The sequence below is a fragment of the Mixophyes fleayi genome, chromosome 2 (assembly GCF_038048845.1).
Source record: "Mixophyes fleayi isolate aMixFle1 chromosome 2, aMixFle1.hap1, whole genome shotgun sequence".
Lineage (NCBI taxonomy): Eukaryota > Metazoa > Chordata > Amphibia > Anura > Limnodynastidae > Mixophyes > Mixophyes fleayi.
Window position 1 is genome coordinate 266,058,586 of NC_134403.1, and position 23,760 is coordinate 266,082,345.

General features: G+C 38.4%; 1 protein-coding gene across 1 annotated transcript; it reads right to left on the bottom strand.

Annotated features, from left to right (window-relative positions):
• Positions 1-1,382: 1,382 nt before the first annotated feature.
• Positions 1,383-22,793, bottom strand: SLC26A9 (solute carrier family 26 member 9). The gene is made up of 20 exons (XM_075198159.1): positions 22,669-22,793; positions 21,254-21,393; positions 20,608-20,718; positions 20,344-20,519; positions 20,022-20,186; positions 19,781-19,933; positions 19,576-19,658; positions 18,717-18,864; positions 17,896-18,009; positions 17,167-17,244; positions 16,813-16,908; positions 11,052-11,158; positions 10,532-10,601; positions 9,936-10,028; positions 8,404-8,511; positions 7,631-7,918; positions 6,629-6,683; positions 5,094-5,239; positions 3,143-3,217; positions 1,383-2,338 (listed from the first exon to the last, which is right to left on the bottom strand). Exons 1-20 carry the CDS (start codon positions 22,791-22,793, stop codon positions 2,291-2,293), a joined length of 2,379 nt encoding a protein of 792 aa, XP_075054260.1. The 3' UTR covers positions 1,383-2,290.
• Positions 22,794-23,760: the final 967 nt, after the last annotated feature.

Sequence of the window (23,760 nt, forward strand, 5' to 3'; positions counted from 1 at the left end):
AAGTAACCTGATCAGACAGGACAGATTAGTCATAGGCGAGAGTAAATGTTTTAGTGAAAATGAGAAGTGGATCGGATCGGATTTAGGTGTTGCTGTGGGCATGTTGATTTCCGTGCAACGGATTGAGTCCGAGGTAAGGTGAGGCTGAAGGCAAGGAGGTCGTGGTCAGAGAGCAAAAGTTGGACAAAGTAGAGACAGAGCATAAGCAGGAGAAGACAAGTTTAATGGAGTGTCATGACAGAGGTTCGGAGATGAAGTCCATAGGAAGAGACATGGAGGAAGTAAGTGACAGAAATTTTCTTGGCAGCAGAGACAGGGGTTGTCAATGGGAATGTTTAAATCACTTAGCATTGAGAGTAGATAGCTTAAAGGATAGGAAATAAGTGAGAAAGACAGCAGAGTTGTCAATGGATTGGGAAACTGGGCCTGTGTGGGGTAATTGACAGCAACACGCAGGTGTGGAGGAGAGAATAGATGGATTATGTAGACTTCTAAGAAAGAGAGGTATAGTTCTGGGGGTAAGACTTGGAATGTGCAGTAGAGAGAAAGGATGCCTACTCCACCATCTTGTTTGCTGCCTGGTGTGGGAGTAATATTCCCAACTAGGAGAGAGAGCGGGGAATGTAGTGTCAGAAGAGATAAGCCACATTTCTGTAATGGCAAGTGGGTTAAGAATTTTTAAAATGAATAGATCTTGGATGGATGCAAGTTTGCTACAAACTGAACTCACATTCCAAAGTACACAGGAAAAGGGGAATGAGGGTAGTGGATATATGGAGATATGGTTGAAAGGATTTTAAGTACGAGGTGGGAGGAATATTTTAGTGTGAAACTAGAAGCATGAGCAGATATTGGGGATTGAACAGGGTCCAGGGTTGGGTGAGTTGGTGCCAACTGTCATTAAAGGGAGTATGGCGAGAAAAAGGACATGCAATTATGATTTGTGGATTGTGAGCTTTGTTTTTGCTTATGTAGGCCGGTGAGTGTGGTAAGTGCAGGAAACAAAACAGTTCATGGGTGCAGACTATCAAGGAGGGAAGTACTGAAGAAGAACTAATAATAAAGGACGGAGAAATAGGATGTTGGAGAGAGAAGAAGAGTTCAGAGAGAAGTATGGTGGAAATGAGTAGGAGAAAGAGAAAAGCTATATTTAGTAGGTGTATGGTTTGATTGATGTGATAGATTTGGATGAAATTGCTTTCCTCTGCTTTTAAGTTGGGTTAGTTTTGGGTTCAGTTGTTTAAACCCCATTCCAAAAATGCAACCCAGATTTTACTGACACAAGGACATTTTTGTCCTTACCATATGTAATGTAATTTAACAACAGCAGCAGTAGCAGACTCACAGCCCATAGGATGAGAATGAATAAAGACAATGTACAATTAATAATGGCTGTCACTTTTCTGTGACCAATACAGTTTATTGCATGCGCTATGGAAATGCAATACACAGGGATCAACATCAGGGTGAAATAAATAACATTGTGCAACTCATTTCTTTCTATATATACATTAGAAACACCTTGCATAGTGTATTTTAACTACAGCATACCATGTTAATAATGCTGCAGTTCTAGTACTGAAAAGGGTAAACACATTGGTCATTGTCATTCATTGTACAAAATAATTCTAGTACAAAATGATGGTGTATATTTCAGCATATCTGTGGAACATAAATCTACTAGTAATCCCTCCAGCAAGTAATGAGTTAAAGCTTTAAATTTCTCATAAATGGGTTGATTTGTGTGACTGGCATAAATATTACGTCTGTACAATTATAACTTTTGATTTACAGAAAGCAGCATTGAATAATCTAGTTTACAGAGTCAAGATTTGTCCAAAACTTGCAAGTTTATATGTTGTCTTTAACCTTCCAATGGTCCGTTATACATTGAACTGAGTTGACTTTAAGGACATTATCACTTAGACTCCATCTTGGTTTTGGTTCTGTTTTCCCATTGATAAGTGATATTTGGGAGAATTTATTGAACTTTTCAACCACAACAGGCAAACCAAAAAGAACTTTAATCAACTGTATGAAAATTGAGGTACAAGCGGGAATTAACTGTCCAAGCAGCTGAAAGTCTCTGATCATGAATAATTTTCATGTCACCTGAGTCAGTTTGTTCCTTTCTTGGCTGAATAGCAGCAGGCATTGCTGTCCCAATGAGTCAGAGAAGAGAGGATGGTTGGCCCGGCCTAATCCCAAATGACTGTGCCCTGAAGCCTGCTGGGAATGGACGAATGAAGCATTTGATAATTTGCAGGAGACCAATGCTCAAATGCAGTCCTCACAATGCTGTTTGGATTTCAGCCTGGAACATACTGCCAAACATTGCCTGTAGATAAGACAAGGGCAATGTGAAAGGATATTCTTCAATCAGATGATATAACGAATTTTGCACATAGGGGCTTATTTATTGCACAATATAAATACATGTTCTTTAAACCGTAACAACAAGTCTGATGGTATCTTTCTCTGTGTAGTCTTACAACTGAAAGTGGTGAATTCATATTTGCAGTATTGTTTCACATAGTTTGTAGATGACTGCAGATAATCTAACTATGGTTCTTAGGTATAAAGATTTTTATGACAATGCTATTTCAGACTAATGAATAGTAATATACTTAAAAAATAATGTCAGAGGCCTATGTTCATGTCTTTATGAAAATGACTACTGCTGCTTTAGATTCAATTGAGGCATACTTTATTGCCTTGGCATCTGGTGAAACATCTATATTAATATCGCTGCTCCAATCACTGTCCAATTTTAAGTTGCTCTTTTCACAACTGAGCTGCAACCTCTGTACCTATGGTAGTTACGCCCTTGTATTCACTTGAGTATTGACATATTGATTAGAAGTTGAATGGATTTATTCACTATCATGGGGTGCAACATCCACTTGTGTGGGGAAGGTGAACTACTATTAACTGTCATACTGTAAAATCAGATAATGTGCCATATCTTTCTACTTGTCAGGGGAAAAAAACAAATGACAATTTAGTACAGGGATTTGCTGTATTTGAACAAGTATTTCTTATTAAGTTATACATTAAAACCACTGGAGACTTTTGAAAGCTGATATTATCACTGAGATTAAGTTAATCAGCATCATCTATTCAGAAGTTCATCTCTGCTCACCTCTTCAAGATTTGGATAATCCTCACTGATTTCATCTTGTGTGTCCTGCACACAAATCTCTGTATCACCGGAACCCTGAAATAGAAGCTAGTGTTATTTCTGATCTTTTGGAACATTCTTAATTGGGGGGCAATATGAAATCGGTAAAATACCAATAAAAGTAGTTTACTAGGTAAGACAAACATTGAAAGCTTTATCTTGTAGTTTTAGAAGTTTTTTCTACTTTTTGTTGAGCAAAGTTGCAAGTTCATTAAGAGGACATAGGCATCATATGGTGGGTTTAGACAAGAGGCAAAACACCATATCACTATACTACTGTGGATGGTAAGTGGTTAGCACTTCTGCCTCACAGCATTGGGGTCATGAGTTCGATTCCCGACCATGGCCTTATCTGTGTGGAGTTTGTATGTTCTCCCCAAGTTTGTGTGGGTTTCCTCTGGGTGCTCCGGTCTCCTCCCAGAATCCAAAAACATACTAGTAGGTTAATTGGCGTGTATCAAAATTGACCCTAGTGTGTGTGTGTGTGTGTATGTATGTATGTTGGGGACAGATGTGAGTGAGTTCTCTGTACAGCGCTGCGGAATTAGTGGCGCTATATAAATTGATGATGATGATGATATACCACAATTTGCAGGTCGGAAAGTAGTCTGTCCCCATGCAGCTCCTGCTCTTCTGACCATTCGCGGGGTCTATGTTTGTACTGACATTTTAGTGGATGCAGGCAGTGTCAGAACTACCGCAAATGCGCAAAGTTTGGTAGCTACAGGCCCCCACGCATTTCCGGGCCCCATAGCTGTTGCACCCCCAGCAATGGTAGCACTACTTGTTTAAGAATAATGCATCCCCCCACCCTTCAGCACAAAATGGTTGTTAAAGGTGCATATTTTGGATCCAGTAAACAGATTTGCTCCTAACGCTAAATTTTCCCCATTGTGTTTAATTCCATTTTGACTTTGTAACTTTTTTGATAGCTGAACAGAGGAGAATCGATTATTGTACTCTATTGAGAGATACTGATGCAGTTTTCATGGCTGTCATACATAGGGTATATGGTGGAAAAGAAAAGCAGGAAAATAGAATGTGCTCCACTCCCATTTCTGGCCCACCACCCACCTGTTTGCAATGAATGTTTCTCCATAAACATAAAAAATTTCAATGTGACCATCTGCCTCTCCTTCATTCACCTTCCAAAACCAGACCTCAGTACGGATAGTAGTATCTTCATCATACACTCACCAAGAAGAGATGTAAACTAAAGGTACACATTTCTAATGAAACAATAGTACAACGTTCTATTACAGCTTGTGTTATATAACATGTTTGAAGTTATGTTTTACTTTACTATTGTATTCCTTTTCCTTCTGCAGCAATAGGCTGATAAATTCCTTTCTCAGTTGGATACCTGAATCTAACAGAGCACAAACTGTGGCTATATAATAATCCTCTATCAACATTCAAAACTGTATTAATGTAATCACTCTTTGATATGGAGCCTAATATTACAAAGAAAGTGGAGCCTAATACAGAAAAGAAAGTGTAGGTGAGTGGAACATTGGAAACACATTAGGACAGAGTAAAGATAAGCAAAGTCATGAATTCCGCATGAATTGAATCTCGTTTTGGCAATCTTTGAGATCCGCTTTATACTTCACCATTTCATGGAATGGCATTCCACACTGTATTTGTACATTTCACTGAATTTATAGTCCACTAATGTAACTAGGTTGACGGTGGTGTGAATTCATTCTGCTCTGTGGTATGAGTAAGAGAGAGACAACCAGAGACACCCAGACAGAATAAAAATGATAGGGGAATTCTGGGAGGAACAAAAATTCAGGGCGGAAGTCCAACTTCTATCAAACGTGTAAAGTTATGCAGCCAAAATAAGCTGAAGAGTGGAGAGTTTGTGCTATGGGCAGTTGAGAACATGAAGCTACATATCATACCCTACCTTCCCAGCGGAGGCTGCAAGTCTTGTTCTGGTATTGTTAGCCGATGCATATAACACAGCATCATGTACAGTAAGGAAAAGGTGATCACGATTGAGGCCTCCCTCAACAAAGACTCCACCAAGTTCAATATCTTCATATACTTGAGCTGAAACAAAACATGAGTGAGTAAGCTATGCTGTACAATTTGTGCAGCACAGTGGCACAGTGGTCAGCATTACTGCCTCACAGCACTGGGTTTGATCCCAACCAGAGCCCTATATGTGTGTTTTGTATGTTCTTCCCGTGTTTACATGGGTTTCTTCCGGGTGTGTGTGTGTGTGTGTATAACGTTTGCAAGCTCCACTGGGGCAGGTACTGATGTGAATGACTAAATATACTCTGTAAAGCCCTTCATAATATGTAGACCCTATATAAATAACAATGAATAAATACATTTTTGTATGAGTGTACAACAAAGACAACATTTTACAAGTTTCTAGAATTCAAGGAACTAGTACTAACTCAGAATAACTTCCATATTGTAACAAGTTTATTTATTTTTACTTTACAGTGTTCAGGTTTTATCTGTAAAGTATAAAATCAGTAATTATTAACACAAATATCACACTTGTTAAATATCAGCTATAAAACTATGCCCCTCTCTATGGGGTGGGGGGGGGGGGGATTTAAGTTAACTTGAATTGCCTTGGACATCATTTAAATGCTCCAAATGCCTGGTAAGTTATTCAATCCCAGGACCTGCAATGAAAATAGGTCTTGATTACACTAATGTTTGCTAGCACCTCCTGAAGGTGCCTCAATGGGGGTGGGGTACATGTTCCTGAACATGACAATGCCGTCAACGACTTCAAAACGGCGATTGCTATAAATACAACATAGATTAAATAAAGACATACCATAATTTAGATGCCCAGTATGCCCAACACTTGTTATAGCCGAGAGGTATAAAATGCGACTGTAGAAAAAGGCGGCAACTCTTTATCTTGTTATTTCCATTGGTCACAGTCAGATAGCCAGTTTTAAGGCGGCAATGGCATGATCAGCCGCCTGTATCCTGAATTTTGGGCCCCGGTACAGCAATTTCCTGGGGCCCATTCCATAGTCACCGAAGTGAGCGTGGCCATACTAGGTACTTTGTACTCCCCCCCCTACACACACACTTGGCGCCCCTGCACACAGTGATGGTTTAATTGGCTATTGGCTTAGTTAGTGTCGGTGTGTCATTACATGCCTGTAGTAGGGAAATTACATTATAAGTTCCATTGGGACCTGTACAGATGTGTCTGAATAACATTATCTTATTATGGAGTGCTGCTAAATATGTTGGTGCTATATAACTAAAGGTATTTAAACATACTTTTTAGAGAATGCAATAATTGTTCACACAAGTGAAACCTGACTGTTAATGAGAGAATGGGGCCCTGTGAAAAGAGTTTAAAGAACCATTAACATATATATATATATACTAGTATTAATATAATACACATTCACCCATCCATTAACGTAGTGTTCTTTTAAAATATGATTTCAGTACCTTGAACATCTGCTAAATAGAAGTTCACTCCGATCCTCTGGTAACTGGAACACAACTGATGAGAAGAAAAAATATTAGAAGATTAAGGAAGAAGTCAGAGTATCTTCATATTGCATATGACATGGCCTAGGACTGCTGTGATCATGTTGCATTGATGATGATTCTTAAGTGTATCTATTGCCCACACACAATCACAGGCAACAATTTTGTAGGCTAGAGAGTTTATAGGCTGTGTTCTAAATTCTAATGAATTTGATCAGCCTGCAAAATGGCTTCCTCCACTATATGTAGGTGAATGGGGCACTTTAATCCATTTAGTAAGGGAATACATTGTAAACTTCAATCAGATATATATTCAGCTGTCAATATAGCCCTCAATTAGGGCCATAATATCATAGACATGTATGCTATTCCCAATCCAGGTTCAAGACTATGGTTTGCTAGGCCTTCTCACCTCTTTGTCTGTTTTACCCAGTTTGTTTATTAGTTTACTGTGTTTTACCCAGTTTGTTTTTTAGTTTACTGTGTTTGTCCCAAAGTGTAAAACGCTACAGAATATGTTGGCTCTATATAAATAAATGATGATGATGAGTGACTGTGTTATTATTTGTTCTATGGAGTGTTCTTTTCAGTTATATGCATTAGACTAATACGTTGGCTATCAAGGTGCCCATCATAGCAATGAAGCTATTTGATTGACAATGCTATTACAGCTGTAAAAAGCATCTTCATACATACTAATTTAGCAACCTGCATTTTGTGTAATGAAGAAGAATGGATTTGTTAAGGTACTGATTGTAATTTGTCCGACTGTCCTATGCCAGTATATAAAACTAAAATGTAATATTGTTAAAATGCTCATGTTTCTATATTTCCTTATCAGGGGACACTATGTTGAGATTTATTTAACGTAATGCAAAGTGTTCTAGCACACTCCATTGGCCGCACATAAATTCTGACTTTATCCCATAAACTGAAGAGAAATTAAACTGAATCCACTACCTTTCCTAAGACTTTGATCCCCATCAGATCAACGAAACACACACCACTCATATCAATGATGACTGTATGGAAATGAACAATTGGAGGAGCTGTGAAGATAGGATCTTCAGTTTGTTCTTGGGTAGATACACCATTTGGAATATTGACCGGAACTGATGACCCAACAGTCAGGGTATTGGATGCTATGTAACTGATTGTACTATTTGTTCCATTCACTGTGCTGTTGTTGTTGGAGTCAGTGGGAGGGGCACTGTCAAAGTCTTCTTGCAGTTCTTGCAGTGACAAAGTCTGCAATAAGAAGACAAGGAGAAACAGTGAATTCACCATAAACTAACAATTGAGATAGATGGCTAAGAAATGTAGGAAAGAATAACCCAAACAACATGTAAATTCTAAAAATACCTGCATTCCTTATTAGATTTCTGCTGATATATTATTAAGACATTTGGAAACATGAGCTAAAGCACTTACATCCCTTATCACATTTTTTTACATTGTTGCAACATTATTACTGTTCACTACAAAACAGCGAGAACACCTTTTAATGGTCCGTTAAGAGCGAGAGCAAAGTACAATATTTTAGCATTTGTTAGAATTATTTTTCAACACCCTTGTGTATGAGGCCTAAGTGCTACACAGATGCAGATAATATTAGTGTTTTCAACCATAAGAGAGAAAACAATGAATAAACATTTTTATGTTTTTATCATTAGAAGAATATGAATTTAAAAATTGAATGAACATCTCCAATACAGGCAACGTGACAAACTTACTTTGCTCTTCATGAACACAGATCCCCGCTGTCTTTTAAGTTCTTCAGTCTCATTTTTTTTCAGATACTTCTTTTTGGCTAAATAGACTTTGCAAGGATCCAGTCCAGTCTGGGAGGAAACAAGTCAATTAGTTTGTTTGTCTATGAGACCTTCTTGCAAGCACATAAAATAGTAAACCTCAGTAAGTTAACACCTATAAACATATTGACAATATGAAAATAGGGTTTCATATATATATATATATATATATATATATATATATATATATATATATATCCCCTACACTACTCTATTATAGTTGAATAAATGAAAATAAAAGAAATAGTATAAAACACTCTTCAAAACGAGTCAAATAGAGAAGGAATCCAAATAAGAATGAAGAGCAGATCTGTAGGGAAAGATGTCATACCACTTTTTTTATATCTCCGTTTCATATCACCTCATACAATAATAAGCACACAACCTATCTGTTTATGACATTGAGAAATAGGGTGGGTTTTCTGCCAACTCTGTTAGGCTGGAAAATGATTCACAGGGGTCACTGTATGCAAGAAAATAAGCAGTTCACTGGGTGGAGGAGTATAACCTCATACTTTCAATTCATCTTATTCTAGCTATGTGTGCGTTTTTGTGTGTAGAGATGTTTTTTGTATCTCTGATTGAATGGAATAGAAGGACTGAAGAGTGTTAAAATCTATGCTATAGGTTCATATAATACTACAAGTTAACCCGTGCATGATACTCATGCATTCTAGTCAAATCAAGCTACTTAAGGTGTTAAAAAGGTTCTTGTCATGCATTTGGGCCATAGCCCAGGCCTCCTCAGGGGAAGAGCGTTACTTCCCGACACAAGCGCCCTTTTTTAACGTGGTTTTGTCCACATGTCACCACCTCATCATTTTTCTCCATCACCTTATCCTTCATCTTCATCGCCACATCCTTCATCAAGCTACTTAAGTTGTTAAAAACTCCCCACTGTCACCCCCGGCAACCACCAACCACTCCCAACTGTCACTTCTCCTTCAAGAAATATATAGGTCAGTGTATAACTCTGCCCAGCAGGTGGCGCTGCAGCTTGGTTTTTTTTTTCCACACACGCCACTAGGGATATATATATTAGATACGGTGTATTAGAGTGCCTATCTTTCGTACTATATGCCTAAAGAGACCACTTGAATAAGTTCCCCTTTCCTTCTTCCCACTTTCTCTGCAAACGGAACGGTGAATTCAAGGACAGAGCTATGAACTGTTTTCGCAGGCTCCTTTTGTTGTACAATTTCCTAAACAAGTTTTTCCTTGTTACTAGATAAGTTCATACTGATCTACTGATCATACTGATCACCACATAATATGAATGTGTGTGTGTGTTATTGTATTAATGTACAGATGGAAAGGACATAAGGCAGAAAATTCTAGCTAAAAATGAAAAAGCAAAATCATGAAAAACTACTGCTGTAGAGGGGAGGTTATTTCAGAATATTACAGAAGCAATAAAGAATTATTGTATATGATAGTGGACAAGGAGTCATTACCTTTTTGATAACTTTCTGTCGGAATATCTCTGAATTTGCAAAATAGAGAGGAGAGCAGTAGTTGACAATCTTAATGCCATCGATAGGATAAACCTGAAACCAAAAGAGCGGACTGTAAATGTAAGTGAAATTATTTTTTAAGAACCTAAAACCAGTGACAACAGATATTTATATTTATCACCAAGGGCTAGATTTACTAAGCTGCAAGTTTGAAAAAGTGGGGATGTTGCCTATAGCAACCAATCAGATTCTAGCTGTCATTTTGTAGAAAGTACTAAATAAAGGAAAACTAGAATCTGATTGGTTGCTATAGGCAACATCCCCACTTTTTCAAACCCGCAGCTTAGTAAATCTAGCCCCAAGTCTAAATAGATACATATAGCTCATTTATAATTAGGAAGTATCTGGATATGTAAGACAAATCTAGAAATAGTAGCAAAAACAGATGAAACATGCAAGACAAATTTAGAAGTGTTAAAGAAAAATGTTAAATACAGGCTTGGAAAGATGATGGTTTTTTGGTAGGTTGTAATGTGACATTTTTAGTAGTATTCTACCCTTACTATAAATGATTAAAATTAAACTTTTACCCTTACCAGGTTGTAGACTTTTGGATTCTTGTATATATCTGTGGATGCCACTTGACCCAGTGCTGAACCATTTCGACTAACATGGGAGAGAAAAGGAATAGAGTAAGGTCCACTATAGTTTCTACTCGTGCTTCTTTCACACATAGCTTAACTGTTAACTTCTACATTTCTGTTGTCTTTTATCGTTTATAAACATGATTTTTTCACAGATAGCTGTGCTAAACGTTAAACTGTTAACTTCTACCTTTTAACACAATGTAGTTGGGTGATGCAGGAAACCTAGCATATAGTTCCTCAATCACTGTGATACTACCTTCAAGCATAACAATCTTGGTTCCTTTTGTGTCCCCAGGCTACCATAGATATTGGTAGTCAAGAAATGAAAAGCAACAAGTGCCTTTTGGTTTAACTTAAACTTCTGTTTAATATAAAAATGCAAAATTAAATAGTATAGGGAACACAAATGTTGCTCTAAAGCAGAATCTATTGGGAATGGGTGAGATTCAGGAGAAAGTGAAGAACTCACAATTGCGTGTTAAAGATGACAACCAAGATGGAAAATCCTACACCAACAGCAACTCCATATGGAAGGCCAAGGATAAAGGTGGACAGGAAACTCACAACCCAAACACACTGTGGAAACATCAAACAAATCACAGTGAACAATACAAACAAGCAACATGAGTACAATAAAAAAATAACTGTACATTTCCGGACCTGAGTGCATGGAGTTGCTTCACATAAGTGTAATTTAATATCAATTTCTGGGATTACTGTGAATCTGGAGTAGAGCATGCAATGTCTTGGTAAGCTAGAATCTGTCTATAGAGTGCTGAATTTCAGACAGATCTTGTTCACACCTGGTGCACTATTTTGTATCTATATTATTGTTTTGCTAGCCCACTTTTTTTTATTATGATATATAACCCACCTGTAGCCAAACAAAGCATAAGAACCTTCAGATAACAACCAAATCCTATGGTTTACATGAGAAGGAAACAAATGTATAGATCCCCTATACAGTCTCTACAAATGTTTTCCACTAATCTCCGGATAACTGTACTGAGTCTAAGCATCTTCTATTCCCAGTTCATTAATCATATTAAAATATGTAATGATAATGAAACACAGAAAAATGTACAATGTGCGCAAAACCTTATATTGAAATTGTTTAAGGATTTTTTTTATCCAAAGGATAGAATCACATATATCACCTACCAATTCCATCCATCTGTCCATATGAACATCACTTCTTTCAACAAGTAGGATGTATTAACTTGGCATGACATAGAAGTGTATTAGATATCACATCTTTACATGTCTATTTGCTTTATCATGCATAGGACATTTAAAAAAAAATTAATAATACTGGATAGCATTCATGTGAGATTTACCATTGTATCTGTGGTGAGAGATGTATATAGTTGTTATGTGGTTATGCACTACATTCATAGAAATGTTTGCTCCCTATCACTTGCTACTTGGTTCCTTTCCACCTCACTTACAGATTATTTAATACATTTTCTTGTTTATTTTGCCTGTGCAGAACCTGAAAGTAGAACTGATAAGAAACAGGGCACAGATCCAGGCTGCTGGCCTGGCACCATCCTGATCATACGACCTTCACTTGCCATACCAACCAGACAATCATAACAAATAATGTCTGTGTGGTTCTTTTAAGGCTCGTTCACATGTAAGTACTTTCATGCATTGTTTAATGCATAAAAAGCAGAATAATTACTGTTTATGGTGTAATTCACATATATGAGATTTACCTGTACCTCGCTCCTGTTCTCGATCGCAGCCGCCGCTCTGTTCTGCCGGGCAGCCAGCGTGCGGCTGCGGTCATGTGACAGAGACGGGGAATTTAAATTCCTTTCCCCTATATCTTGCACGCTCTGACACACTGCCTGTGTCAGAGCAACAAGTTACAGCTTGGCGTCTGGCTCTCCCTCTCTGTGTATCCTGTGCTGCTTCCTGGTGTTCCTACGTGTATGACTTCTGACTTGTTATATCACTGTTTTTGGATTACCCTCTGTCTGTACTGCTGTGTATCTGACCCGGCTATTCTTACTGACTACTCTACTGCCTGTGCTCCTGTGTATCCAACCCGGCTATTGATTCTGACCACTTTCCTGCCTGTGCTCCTGTGTATCCGACCCGGCTATTGATACTGACTTCTCTGCTGTCTGTGCCTCTGTGTATCCGACCCGGATATTATCATTGTCCATTCAGCTGTCTGAGTATCAGCGTATCCGACTCTCCTGAAGATGGTATCTCTTCGGTGTATGCGACCTGGTGTTCCATTGAGACCTGACGGGACTCTTCGGTGTGTGCTGATCTATTCAGCTAATTTATCCTATCGTGATTTACCATTTCAGAGTCTGCTCTCCGGATCTCCCATCTACAGCCTCTCACCTATAAGGTCAGGGGGCTAACCTAAGGGCCGCAACCTGTGGGCCTTTGGCAGCAAAACCCATCCCGCCTTGCAGCGGTTCTCGGTGAAGACCAGTGGGGTCCGTTAGACTTGGGAAGGCCTGTGATAACTCTGGCTAATAGGAGTCTCCCACAAGACGTAACATCATAAAATTGAGTTATGAAAATCTTAGCAGTGCCTTGAAGATCTCAGCATGTTCAATATTTCATGCGCCAGCATATATTATTTTATACATTCTTCTAAATAGAGTTTTGCTTAGAACATCAAAAACACATGTAAATCATGTTAGAAGTGCACCTTAGATACGTGAAATAGACATGGCAACAATAATTGAGTTTTATTCTTTTAACACACAAGCATCATTAGTGTATGTATATATTATATTCTTAAAAAAGATGGTTATTGATTAATTTAGTTATACATAAAAACATATAGTGTTATAAGGAATATAATATTCTTACTACAGTTAAAGAGAGTAGAACGTTAGCCTGCACATTGGCTCAAGCACGTGTCCCATGGTCAGCAGTACCAACACACATATTACAGGCTATTATGATTACCTCCTGCAGAATTATTGTGGTTTTCCCAATCTTCTCTCCTGTAGCCTAATGGGGGAACTTGCTGTGTGGCTGATACAGAGGAGTTTGGTTACTAAACTATTCAATTAGCTTAGCTAAATATATTTTGTGAAACTATTGGTGCCAAACCAATATAGCCAATTAATGGTGGAATCGGGCTAGTCCGACACAAGTCCTCACTTCACAATTCAAATTGTGATATCACCTTCATTTCAAGCCACATATTCAAGGAAATACCTGTTGTAGTCTGCAGGCAAAGAGCTAAAAGAGACAATTTACATACATTTGTTATTTTGCAATCCCCAGTAATTTTTTAACTTGGAAAGATAATGTAGGTACTGAAGATAGCAGAATCACTGCAAGGATTTTGTGGTGAAGCACCCAAAGGCCACGGTCCTCTGGGTCTCCCCATTAGACAACTGTTGATATCAGGCGGATCTGAAGACTAAGGATGAGGCACAGAAAAGTTAAAGGATAGGCCATAGAGCAGAACTGGTGCAAGATAAAAACATGCCAAAAGGTCATGGGCAAACAGGAATGATCAAACACAAGCCGGGACAATGTGTCAAGTACACAATCAGCAGACACAGGGAAAGCCAAAGGCAAATCCAGGATAGCTACTGCACATATACCTATTTCTCAGGAACCAAGCTGACTTTTTAAACCTGGTGCCAAAGTCAGCAAGAGGGACCCTGTTGTGTGAAGCAGATACACATGGGAGCAGGGTTGAGGAGCTGGTGAAGGGTACTTTGAGTCTTCCGTTTTTAAGTAAGAACTAAATATTATCTCCTGAACATAACAATGGTGCTGAATGATGATGTCTATCAGCATGTTTCTTGATTATTATATGCAAGCTCCCAAAGGAGCAAATCTGTCCACTCATCTTATTGATGAAACAGCAGAGAAAGTGTTATAGGATCTAATTAACCCTTTTTGTTTGCATGTTAGAGTGGTGGTAAGTGAAGAAAATCCAGTTTCCTACCAGCTTCTTTACTGAAGACTATCCAACAACCTGTACCCCTCAATTTGAGGAGGTAGGCTCTAAAGTCAACATGTGTCCTTAATGAACAGTATAACAAGTAGAGGAATGAAATGGAACATTTCAGAGAAATGGTCTCCTACCTGCAAAGGACTGTGAAATTGGTAGAAGATCACTAACAAATCCCATTGAGATTTGAGGTCAAGGCTTATCTAGAATTGGAAGATAAAGGAGAGAGGGCTTGTAGGAGCATGGCAAAGATTCTTGCACTAGGCACAGCCTGGGCAGGCTGAGACATAATCCTTAACATCCTTCTTTAATCCTGTCCATCAATTGGTTCTGCTGATCAATTCCATGTTTTTAGAATATGGTCTGTAAACTTGGAGTATGAGCCCAGGATAAGAGTTTGGGACATAGGCAGATATCTACAAACATTTTCCCAAGAAAAAATTTGAAAGTGTAGCCAGAGATTGTGCCCAGAATAAGAGAAGGATCTGTAACGTGATGGTTCTTATGAGTCCTCTTAGTCCAACAGATTAATGGAAAAAGAGAGAAATCAGCTTTTACATTTTGGGCTGCTGGTCAATAAGTAAGGAAGAAGTCAAATCAGGGAAATAATACTAATTTAACTGGACGAGGATTCAGCCTCTGTGTGGACTAAATGTACTGGTTGTGTTTATGATCCGTATTTATGGTGATAGGGTAAAGTGCCTCCTCTAGAAGGTAACTTTCTTCCAATGCCAATGTCACAGCTAGTAGTCTTCAATCTCCAACGTAGCTATATTTTAACAGAAGATTTGTTTTTTACAAAAGGATCCACACAGTTACTTGGAGAATTTATTTTGCTGGGACAAAACTGCCTTTACTCCCAACTGATTTTCACAACTAATGAAAGGGAAATATCTGGATGTCAGCAAAGGAACTGTGGAAAACACCTTCTACAGAAACTGAGAGATGTATACTACTTTGGGTAACCATACTCCATAGCCCCATTTAGTGAGAGATAAAATTGAAGTGAAGATGGGGTAATATTTTGTACAAAAACCCCAAAAAAATCCAACTGTTGGTAATTGTTTGTGAACTCCAGATAGCATTGTGTAGCTTCTAGAATAGAGGGCTGAGGCCAATTCAGTACAATGGATACCTTATTACGGTCTATTGGGACTTCAAATATGGGTACAAAGTGCCTTAGAAATGTTGCCTGTGGCTGTTCAGACACGTTTTTCAAGTTTGGCATATAATCTGTTTTTACAGTGGTTTTGGGAAACTAATTTAACATGATAGCAGTGCGTGGCCAATAGGGTTGTGTAAAGCTCCAGCAATTATGCTTGCTGTGATTGAGTCACATTTAGGCTCAAAAGTAGCAAATTGCTGCAAATTTCGATCTGATTTAAAATAAAAAAAGGAAAATTACCCCCTCTGACATGAGTGTCAGTCCCAATTTCACATGTCAGGTTCTGTTTACAGTATAAGAAATAATTATAAGATATCTACATAAATGGTGACTGCTGGGGTTTCATAAGCCAGTGATTGGTTCAATTTCACCTGACGCCTGGTATCTTTGTATCTGAATGCCAACCTATAGCATTTCTTCTTTCTGGAGAAGTTTTGGCCTTGCCTCACCCTTATGGATAGGAACAATTCTATTCTCTGCAACGCTTCCTCCTTACATTACTGTTTTATTGGTATGTCGTCCTTGATAAGCCTGTCCAGGTTTCCTCTGCTTCAAGAAGTTTGCTATGTCTGCGTAATGGACCTATGTCTGTGAACAATAATGCTATCAAATTCCATACCTTGACCTCAGAGCTTGGTCACAGATCACTGAGGGGTCTTCTAATATCTGCATTAATTTACAGGAGATGGAATTGCACAAATTTTCCTACTGAAAACTGAATTGATGACATCAGGACCCACAAATTATAACCACTATCACCATTTATTCAGATATAATTTACATATGCAATTTTTTGTATCACACACTGTGTTATAAGCCTTTTTTTTAGGTATTGCTGGCACTCTCTAACTAATGAATTAACACTTCATTTTCGCTTGCGTATGTAACTCGTTGACATGCCTAATGTTTTTATCAATACTATAACTTTTTAAAGAGTCATAAGAAATTCACTTTCCCACATGTGAAAGTGGCTTAATTTTGCATTTTCATTTTTGTTTATTAAACAAGAGCTTAGCGTTTTGAGATAAGGAATTTCATGGAAATATACTGTATTTACATATTTCACACAAAAAAGAGCTGGGGTAGCTATTATTTTCTGATGGTAATCAAATGACTTACACAATCAAGCTTGCTTTTTTTCCAAAGGTAAAACGGGTCAGCAAGTTGCTTCAAAGAATTCTTCAGGTTCACTGCTATCAAAGCTCCCAGGACAGCCTGAAGGACAGCAGTAAAGAAAGCAGGAAACGAGACATGTTATAGGCAAATGTTGAAGATGGAATAGCTGTGATGGGATGTAATTAGATATTTTGAGGAGTGTGTAGCATTTACTACATGCAACAACAGAGCAGAGAGTAGGATACATGACAGTATGTCAATTAAGAAGATAATAGGAAGGAAGACCCAGGCTATATTATTATGTAACAGAAAATGATGTTGCTCATGAAATCATAAAGACATGACAAAAAAAACTACCTTGGGCAGGGGTTCCAAATAAGTGCCAAGTGCCAACATAGTCACCATAACAACCATCATGACAAAGAAACTGGACATCTGAGGAACAAACACATGCAGAGTATGTATCTTTGTATGACTTAAACTTTGCAGCTTATGTCTGTATGGCTTATCTCTCCTTCTGTATAGCAACTTCTTATAGCTTTCTACTAGGGGTCTCCATGATGTACAAGAGCACAATCCCTTATTTCTAAACATTTATAATACAGTCTTCAACATGACTAAGTGGTGCATGTAACAGTTGCCTGTATTCATATGTTCAAAAATGCATCTGCACACTTATGTTTCCAAAAATGTATTTTGACTTACACTACAGAGCCGTAACTTACCGCCTGGGGCGAGAATGACAAATGCCGCCCCCCTAGCCGTTAATTTTAACCAAATGAGCCTAAAACATTCCTAAATTGCGCCCCCCTTCAGCGTTGCGCCCTATCACACAGCCCTAGTTACGGCCCTGCTTACACACATCGTAAGATTAGTGCAGTACTAAATAAAACAGTTAAATCCTGTTCATAGGTGTCTATGGCTCAACATGCCTGACCTGGCAACGTTAGTTGCAGGTTTTATAGTGGCTGGATTTATTTTTATTTCAAGAAATGTTCTGTAACTCATCTCTTCCCAATACACAATTGAATATTTCACATATGTTTCTAAAAGATGAAGCCTGTTAGTGAGAAGCTTTACCCTTACCTGTGACTTTCCTCCTGCCCCATCCACTGCCAAAGTTACAGAGAGAGCACAGCAAATCACATGGATAAAGAAAAACGAACCAAAGAAATTACTACAACCGAGGGCCAACATTTCCTGTAAAAGAAGTATTGCTCATATTCAGTACATTACACAATCTATAAACTGTACTTCAACTTTGACACTAGTTATTACTTGTTACACTCTTTTTCTTTTTTTTTTTGTATAGTTATTTTAAAAAACAAACCAAAAAAACCCAAGTAAGATTATAAAAACAAATGCAATGGGAAAAGAAAGATACAAATCACCAACTAAATCAGAATAATTCACTCATAATTATATGTACAGTAAAGATGCTTCGCTTTATAACACTACATTTTTTTTGCTTGTCTTGGCGTTATGGAATCTGTCATATCCAAATTCAACTACTTCATGGTATACTATCACTATGCACATTTTTGGCAAATAGGTAACACACAGAAATGCTTCTCTATGACTAATAATGTAATCGGGACTTCAACCTGCCGTAGAGTGGTTTAAGATTTGAATAATTTACTGGATTGAGATACAATGCATAGAGTGCTTTCCAGTTTTATGTTTGTAGAACCAATGTTAGTTATGCAAAGTTTCTAAAGAGCAGACCTAGGATCTCCAGCTGCTGAAGAATTACAAGTCCCAGTATGTCCTACCAGCCTCTGGCAGATGTAGTTATACACAGCTGTAAAACCGCAGGTTGTCTACATATACTATGCAGCGTTCCTTGGGAATGAGTAAATCTTGGTACAGCTGACAATAAAGAGGGATAATCTGTGTGGATGTCTTACCTGGTTTGGGTCAATATCATAGCCATGTCTAGCTCCTAATGTCCTGCCCATGGCAAGGTTGATTACATAGCCAACGATAGCAAGAGAGAAGGCTGTGCCAATCATGTCACTCCATTGACTTACTTTAGGTAATGTGGGGGTAGGAAAACTGCAAGGAAAAAAGGAAACCTCATTTTGAGCACCCATCTATAAATCATTATATATAATAGCAATTACAAGTCACATCTTCATATTACTAGATGCATTATTAACTCTTTTTTTTTTTTTTTTAAATACGCAGTAAGTATGTATTTTCTTCCATTTTGCTCTCATCTTAATCTATCCAACTATACAGACTGAGTAAAAGTGTTAGGGGAATCAACTAAATTAACAATTATTGAAAAGCTCAAAACAGTGAATCAATTAGTTTAATGAGTTTAATTCCCGACCATGGCCTTATCTGTGAGGAGTTTGTATGTTCTCCCTGTGTTTGCGTGGGTTTCCTCCGGGTGCTCCGGTTTCCTCCCACACTCCAAAAACATACTAGCAGGTTAATTGGCTGCTATCAAAATTGACCCTAGTCTGTCTGTCTGTGTGTCTCCCTCTCTGTCTGTGTGTGTGAGTGTGTGTATGTTAGGGTATTTAGACTTTAAGCTCCAATGGGTCAGGGACTGATGTGAGTGAGTTCTCTGTACAGCGCTGCGGAATCAGTGGCGCTATATAAATAAATGGTGATGATGATGATGATGATGATGTACCCCCAGTATATTGTGTTGTGTAACAGAGTTAACAAGGCATTTCCCTTCAGTATTGCAGCAATTAATATTTATGTAAGGCACCGATGATTTGCTATGCCAGTGTATTCTCTCTTATTACTTACCCTAGAGGTATCTGCCCCACTATATTCATGTGATACTTTTCTGGAAGGTTGAAACTACCAGAGACGGCTGTAGCGATTATTACCTGAAGGACAAAAGCAGATAATTATACCTAAGATACTGTGACATAAGTCAAAAGTAAATATGTGCTTCAGTGAATTAGCATAATAGTATTCAGTGTCTTCTCATAGGAAAATAGATACGTACAATGAGGATCTCCATGGGGATGGGGAAGCGTATCTTGTGCATGTATTTGAAGTTCAGCTCCTTGACAATGATGAGCAGCACTGTACTGATCAGAGCAAAGACCAGAGATGCCACATTGGTATGTGGAAGGTTCTTACAGATGTCAATGAAAGTCTAATAGGAGAAATGTACATGAGTCAGTTTATATGGATAGGTGTAGAAATCTATTTTTGTCAATCTCAGGCTGTCATTAAATACTTACATAGACAATAGCCAGAATGCCACTGTATGGCGGTATTGTGATTCCAAAAATATACTTGAGCACAGAGATGAGAATTTGCAAGCCAGCAGCTGTCATAAAACCGCGGATAAAAGATTCAGAAAGATATATAGCAACGAATCCAAACTGCACAAAGCCCAGTGCAATCTTATATGGAGAGAAATAATACATTTATAATTAGACACAAATGCTTACATATATCCACTGAGGTCGATTGAGAGTAAATAAAGGATACAAGAGAGAGATATGTCAAATCTATGACCATTATCCTATTTTCAATTTGTGATGATGCCATTACACTGACCTGTATGACTGCTGTCAGACATGCCAATGTGGCTGAAATCTGCATCCTTGCACCATTCATTGCCTCAGTGTCTGTGATGGTATCATTTGTGGTCCCATTCAGCTTCTGAAACTCAGATTCTGGAGCCAGCTGCATACACACATTTCCCACTATGATACTAATGACAGCAAAAGTGCCTTTAAAAAAAAGAATTATAGAGATAGGGAATGACATAACAAATTCATGTGACAAATATCACATCAGAACACATTTGCAATGCCTTACCTGGTACCATCTGTGGAATTCCTCCCAGGAAGAAGTACACCACAAGGGGAAAGAAGGAAGAATACAGGCCATTCACCGGTGGAAGGTTAGCAAGAAGAGCAAAAGCCATACCTGCAACAATAAAGGAAAACTGGCAACATCTCTCTCAACTGCCAGTAAATTGTATCTATCTGTGCTGCCCCCCTTCACTGGAATGACCTCCCTCGCTCCATCTGTCTCTCTCCTAATCTGTGCTCCTTCAAATGAGCACTCAGAACTCACCTGTTCCTCAAAGAGTACCCACCTTCTACCTAACCCCGCATCTCCTCCTAACGTTCTATCCTCTCTCCTCCCGGTCCTTCTCCCCACACTTCAACTTCCTTCAATTGTGTCTGTTTCGTTTCACCCACCCTTAGGATGTAAGTTCGAATGAGCAGGGCCTTCTTCCCTCTTGTCTCCACACCTGTTCTTCTACTCCGCCTCTACTGCATTAACCTGCCTGGAGTTTCTGAAGCATTGGTATTTTTGTTTATTGTTCTGTGCTGTCTCACCCTGTATAGTCTACTGTTTGCTTTGTGTACGGCGCTGCGGAAATCTTGTGGCGCCTAACAAATAAATCATAATAATAATAATAATAATCTATTTGCATTATGGAAATTCTACTAACCTTGCGGCACCTGGATGGTGCCAGCGCTGATGCCACCAAGCAGATCTGAAAGGGCATATTGCTTTAAGTTATATTTGGGCACCCAGGTGAGTATAGGGAAAAGACCAAAAATGAGAACTTTGAGCTTGGCTGGCGACCAACTGAAAAAAAAATATTAATGAGAAAAATGCATAATATAAGTATTATATAAACACATGTATATTAATATATTTTGTATACCTCTTTTCTCAAATGTTTTTGAAATCGCAGTATAGCAGATAATCTAGTCATGGCAGCCTTGTCCTATATAGTGCTGTATTCATCATATGGGCAGATTAGGCACATGCCAGGGGCACTAGTGCTCAGGGCCACCATAGACAGGTTTTATGTTTGCTTTATATCTTGTTTTGCTACTTGGATTTACCAGCCATCAATCCCAGCGGAACAATGGACAATGGTGCTGGACAAAGCAACAGGAGCATATGGGGCCCACAATGAGTAATTAAGGGCATATTTAATCACAATACCTGGACCCACATCAGCTCTATATACTGCTTTGATTCTATAGAGTTTATAATTATCTTTATTGAAAACAGAATGACATGGAAATATACTACACTTTTAATCCCATCATTTGAAAAAGAAAGAAGTTTTAGTTATGAAGTGTACTTTAAGTGTTATCTCGTAATAGAGTAGCCCAAGGCATACATGCCATTATTATGCAAAAGGTATTCACCTAAAATTTACACTAGTCCTTAGAACTATTGGTGAGGAAAACTGGCTCAGTGATATGCTATACAGTGGGTTTTGGGCAGGGCTTTACTAAACAACCAGACATAACAAGAGATGGCCTTTGCTACTATTTAGGAGTATATTTACTAAACTGTGGGTTTGAAAAAAAGTGGAGATGTTGCCTATAGCAACCAATCATATTCTAGCTGTCATTTTGTAGAATGTACTAAATAAATGATAACTAGGGGCCTGATTCATTAAGGATCTTAAATGAAGAGGTATCTTATTTCAGTCTCCTGGACAAAACCATGTAACAATGCAAGGGGTGCTAACTAGTTTTCTGTTTTGCACATAAGTTAAATACTGACTGTTTTTTCATGTAGCACACAAATATCAACTTTAAATTTCAGTGTACAAATAAGCTATCAAGTATTTGTGTGCTACATGAAAAAACAGTCAGTATTTAACTTATGTGCAAAACAGAAAACTAGTTTGCACCCCTTGCATTGTAACATGGTTTTGTCCAGGAGACTGAAATAAGATACCTCTTCATTTAAGATCCTTAATGAATCAGGCCCTAGAATCTGATTAGTTGCTATAGGCAACATCTCCAATTTTTCAAACCCGCCGTTTAGTAAATATATTCCTTAATCTCAGTAATCCTTCATATTAGAATTCACATAAGTAGTTATGTTAGACTTTACCTAAACAACTTCCGGGCTTTCCCGCCAACAGGGTAACTGCGATTTTTCTTTTCAAATTCCTCATTGAAGAGTTCAAGAGAGTATGTAGATCGATCAACTATATATCGAGGCCGAGTCTTATTCATGGTTTCGCAATTAACCGTAGCAAAGGCAGCTAATCTTTAATAAGACCCAGCTAGCTATAAAAAAGAAACATAAAAGAAAGTTTCAATGTGTTTATACTATAGTGTGATGAGCTATTTTGTGAACGCATAACTCCTTGAAATATAGAAAATTAAAAAAACACATTTGTGATGTATGTAATGCCTTACAAATCTTCTCAAAATATTTTAAAGGATCTTCTTGAAAAGTATGTTTTTTCTGATGTTCTTTTAAAATTACTATTAATAGTGATTTAGGGATCTATGCATTAACATTATGTGGTGCCAGTCAATATGCATCGCTGCAAATCGCAGCAATGCATATTTAAGCATCGCTAAAATGTGCCATGTTGGGGCTACTGTGATAGCCCTGGCGAAGTTGCCCCTGTAGTGCGATCTGTTTTTCCTACTTATTGGTAGCCTAGCGATGCTGGTGAATGGAGGAAGTGCCATGTGCATGTACATAGCTCTTCCACAGCGAGGGATCCAGCAAAGCCGGAGAGGCTTCAACTGGATCCCATAGAAAATTACAGGTAATGCCATACTGAGATGGCCTTATCTTTCTGCGAAATGCAAAGCTTTTCCAACCTTGAAGCATTGCAGAACTTCGCAGTCCCCATATTAATATATGGGGACTGCATTAAGAGATGTTAACTGGCTTATGGCAGGAGAAATCTTTGACACCTGGAACTGGGCTAACCTAAAGTTCATCTACAGTAGTGGGAGAGCATTTCTGCTTCCCCATATAGCAAGCAGGTTTATTGGTACTTGGTTGCCTCAAGTCCTAAAGCACAAAACCAAAGTTCTGTGATATGCCAAGTGCATAGATGCCAACTGTCCCTAATTTCCAAGGACATTCCCATGAGCATCCTGGGACTCCATGTAACTGTCCCAAAGGTGGAACTAGCGAGCTGTGGGCCCCGATGCAGGGAAGTGGGGAGTAGGGAACCAG

Bases quoted from the DNA above. Each gene is read 5' to 3' on its own strand.
- SLC26A9 (XM_075198159.1), bottom strand. From the start codon at position 22,793: ATGAATAAGACTCGGCCTCGATATATAGTTGATCGATCTACATACTCT. The intron at 20,719-21,253 runs GTTAGTAGAATT...TTATTGTTGCAG, and splicing joins CACCATCCAGGTGCCGCAAG to GTATGGCTTTTGCTCTTCTT. The intron at 20,187-20,343 runs GTCAGTGTAATG...TCTCCATATAAG, and splicing joins GTCTGACAGCAGTCATACAG to ATTGCACTGGGCTTTGTGCA.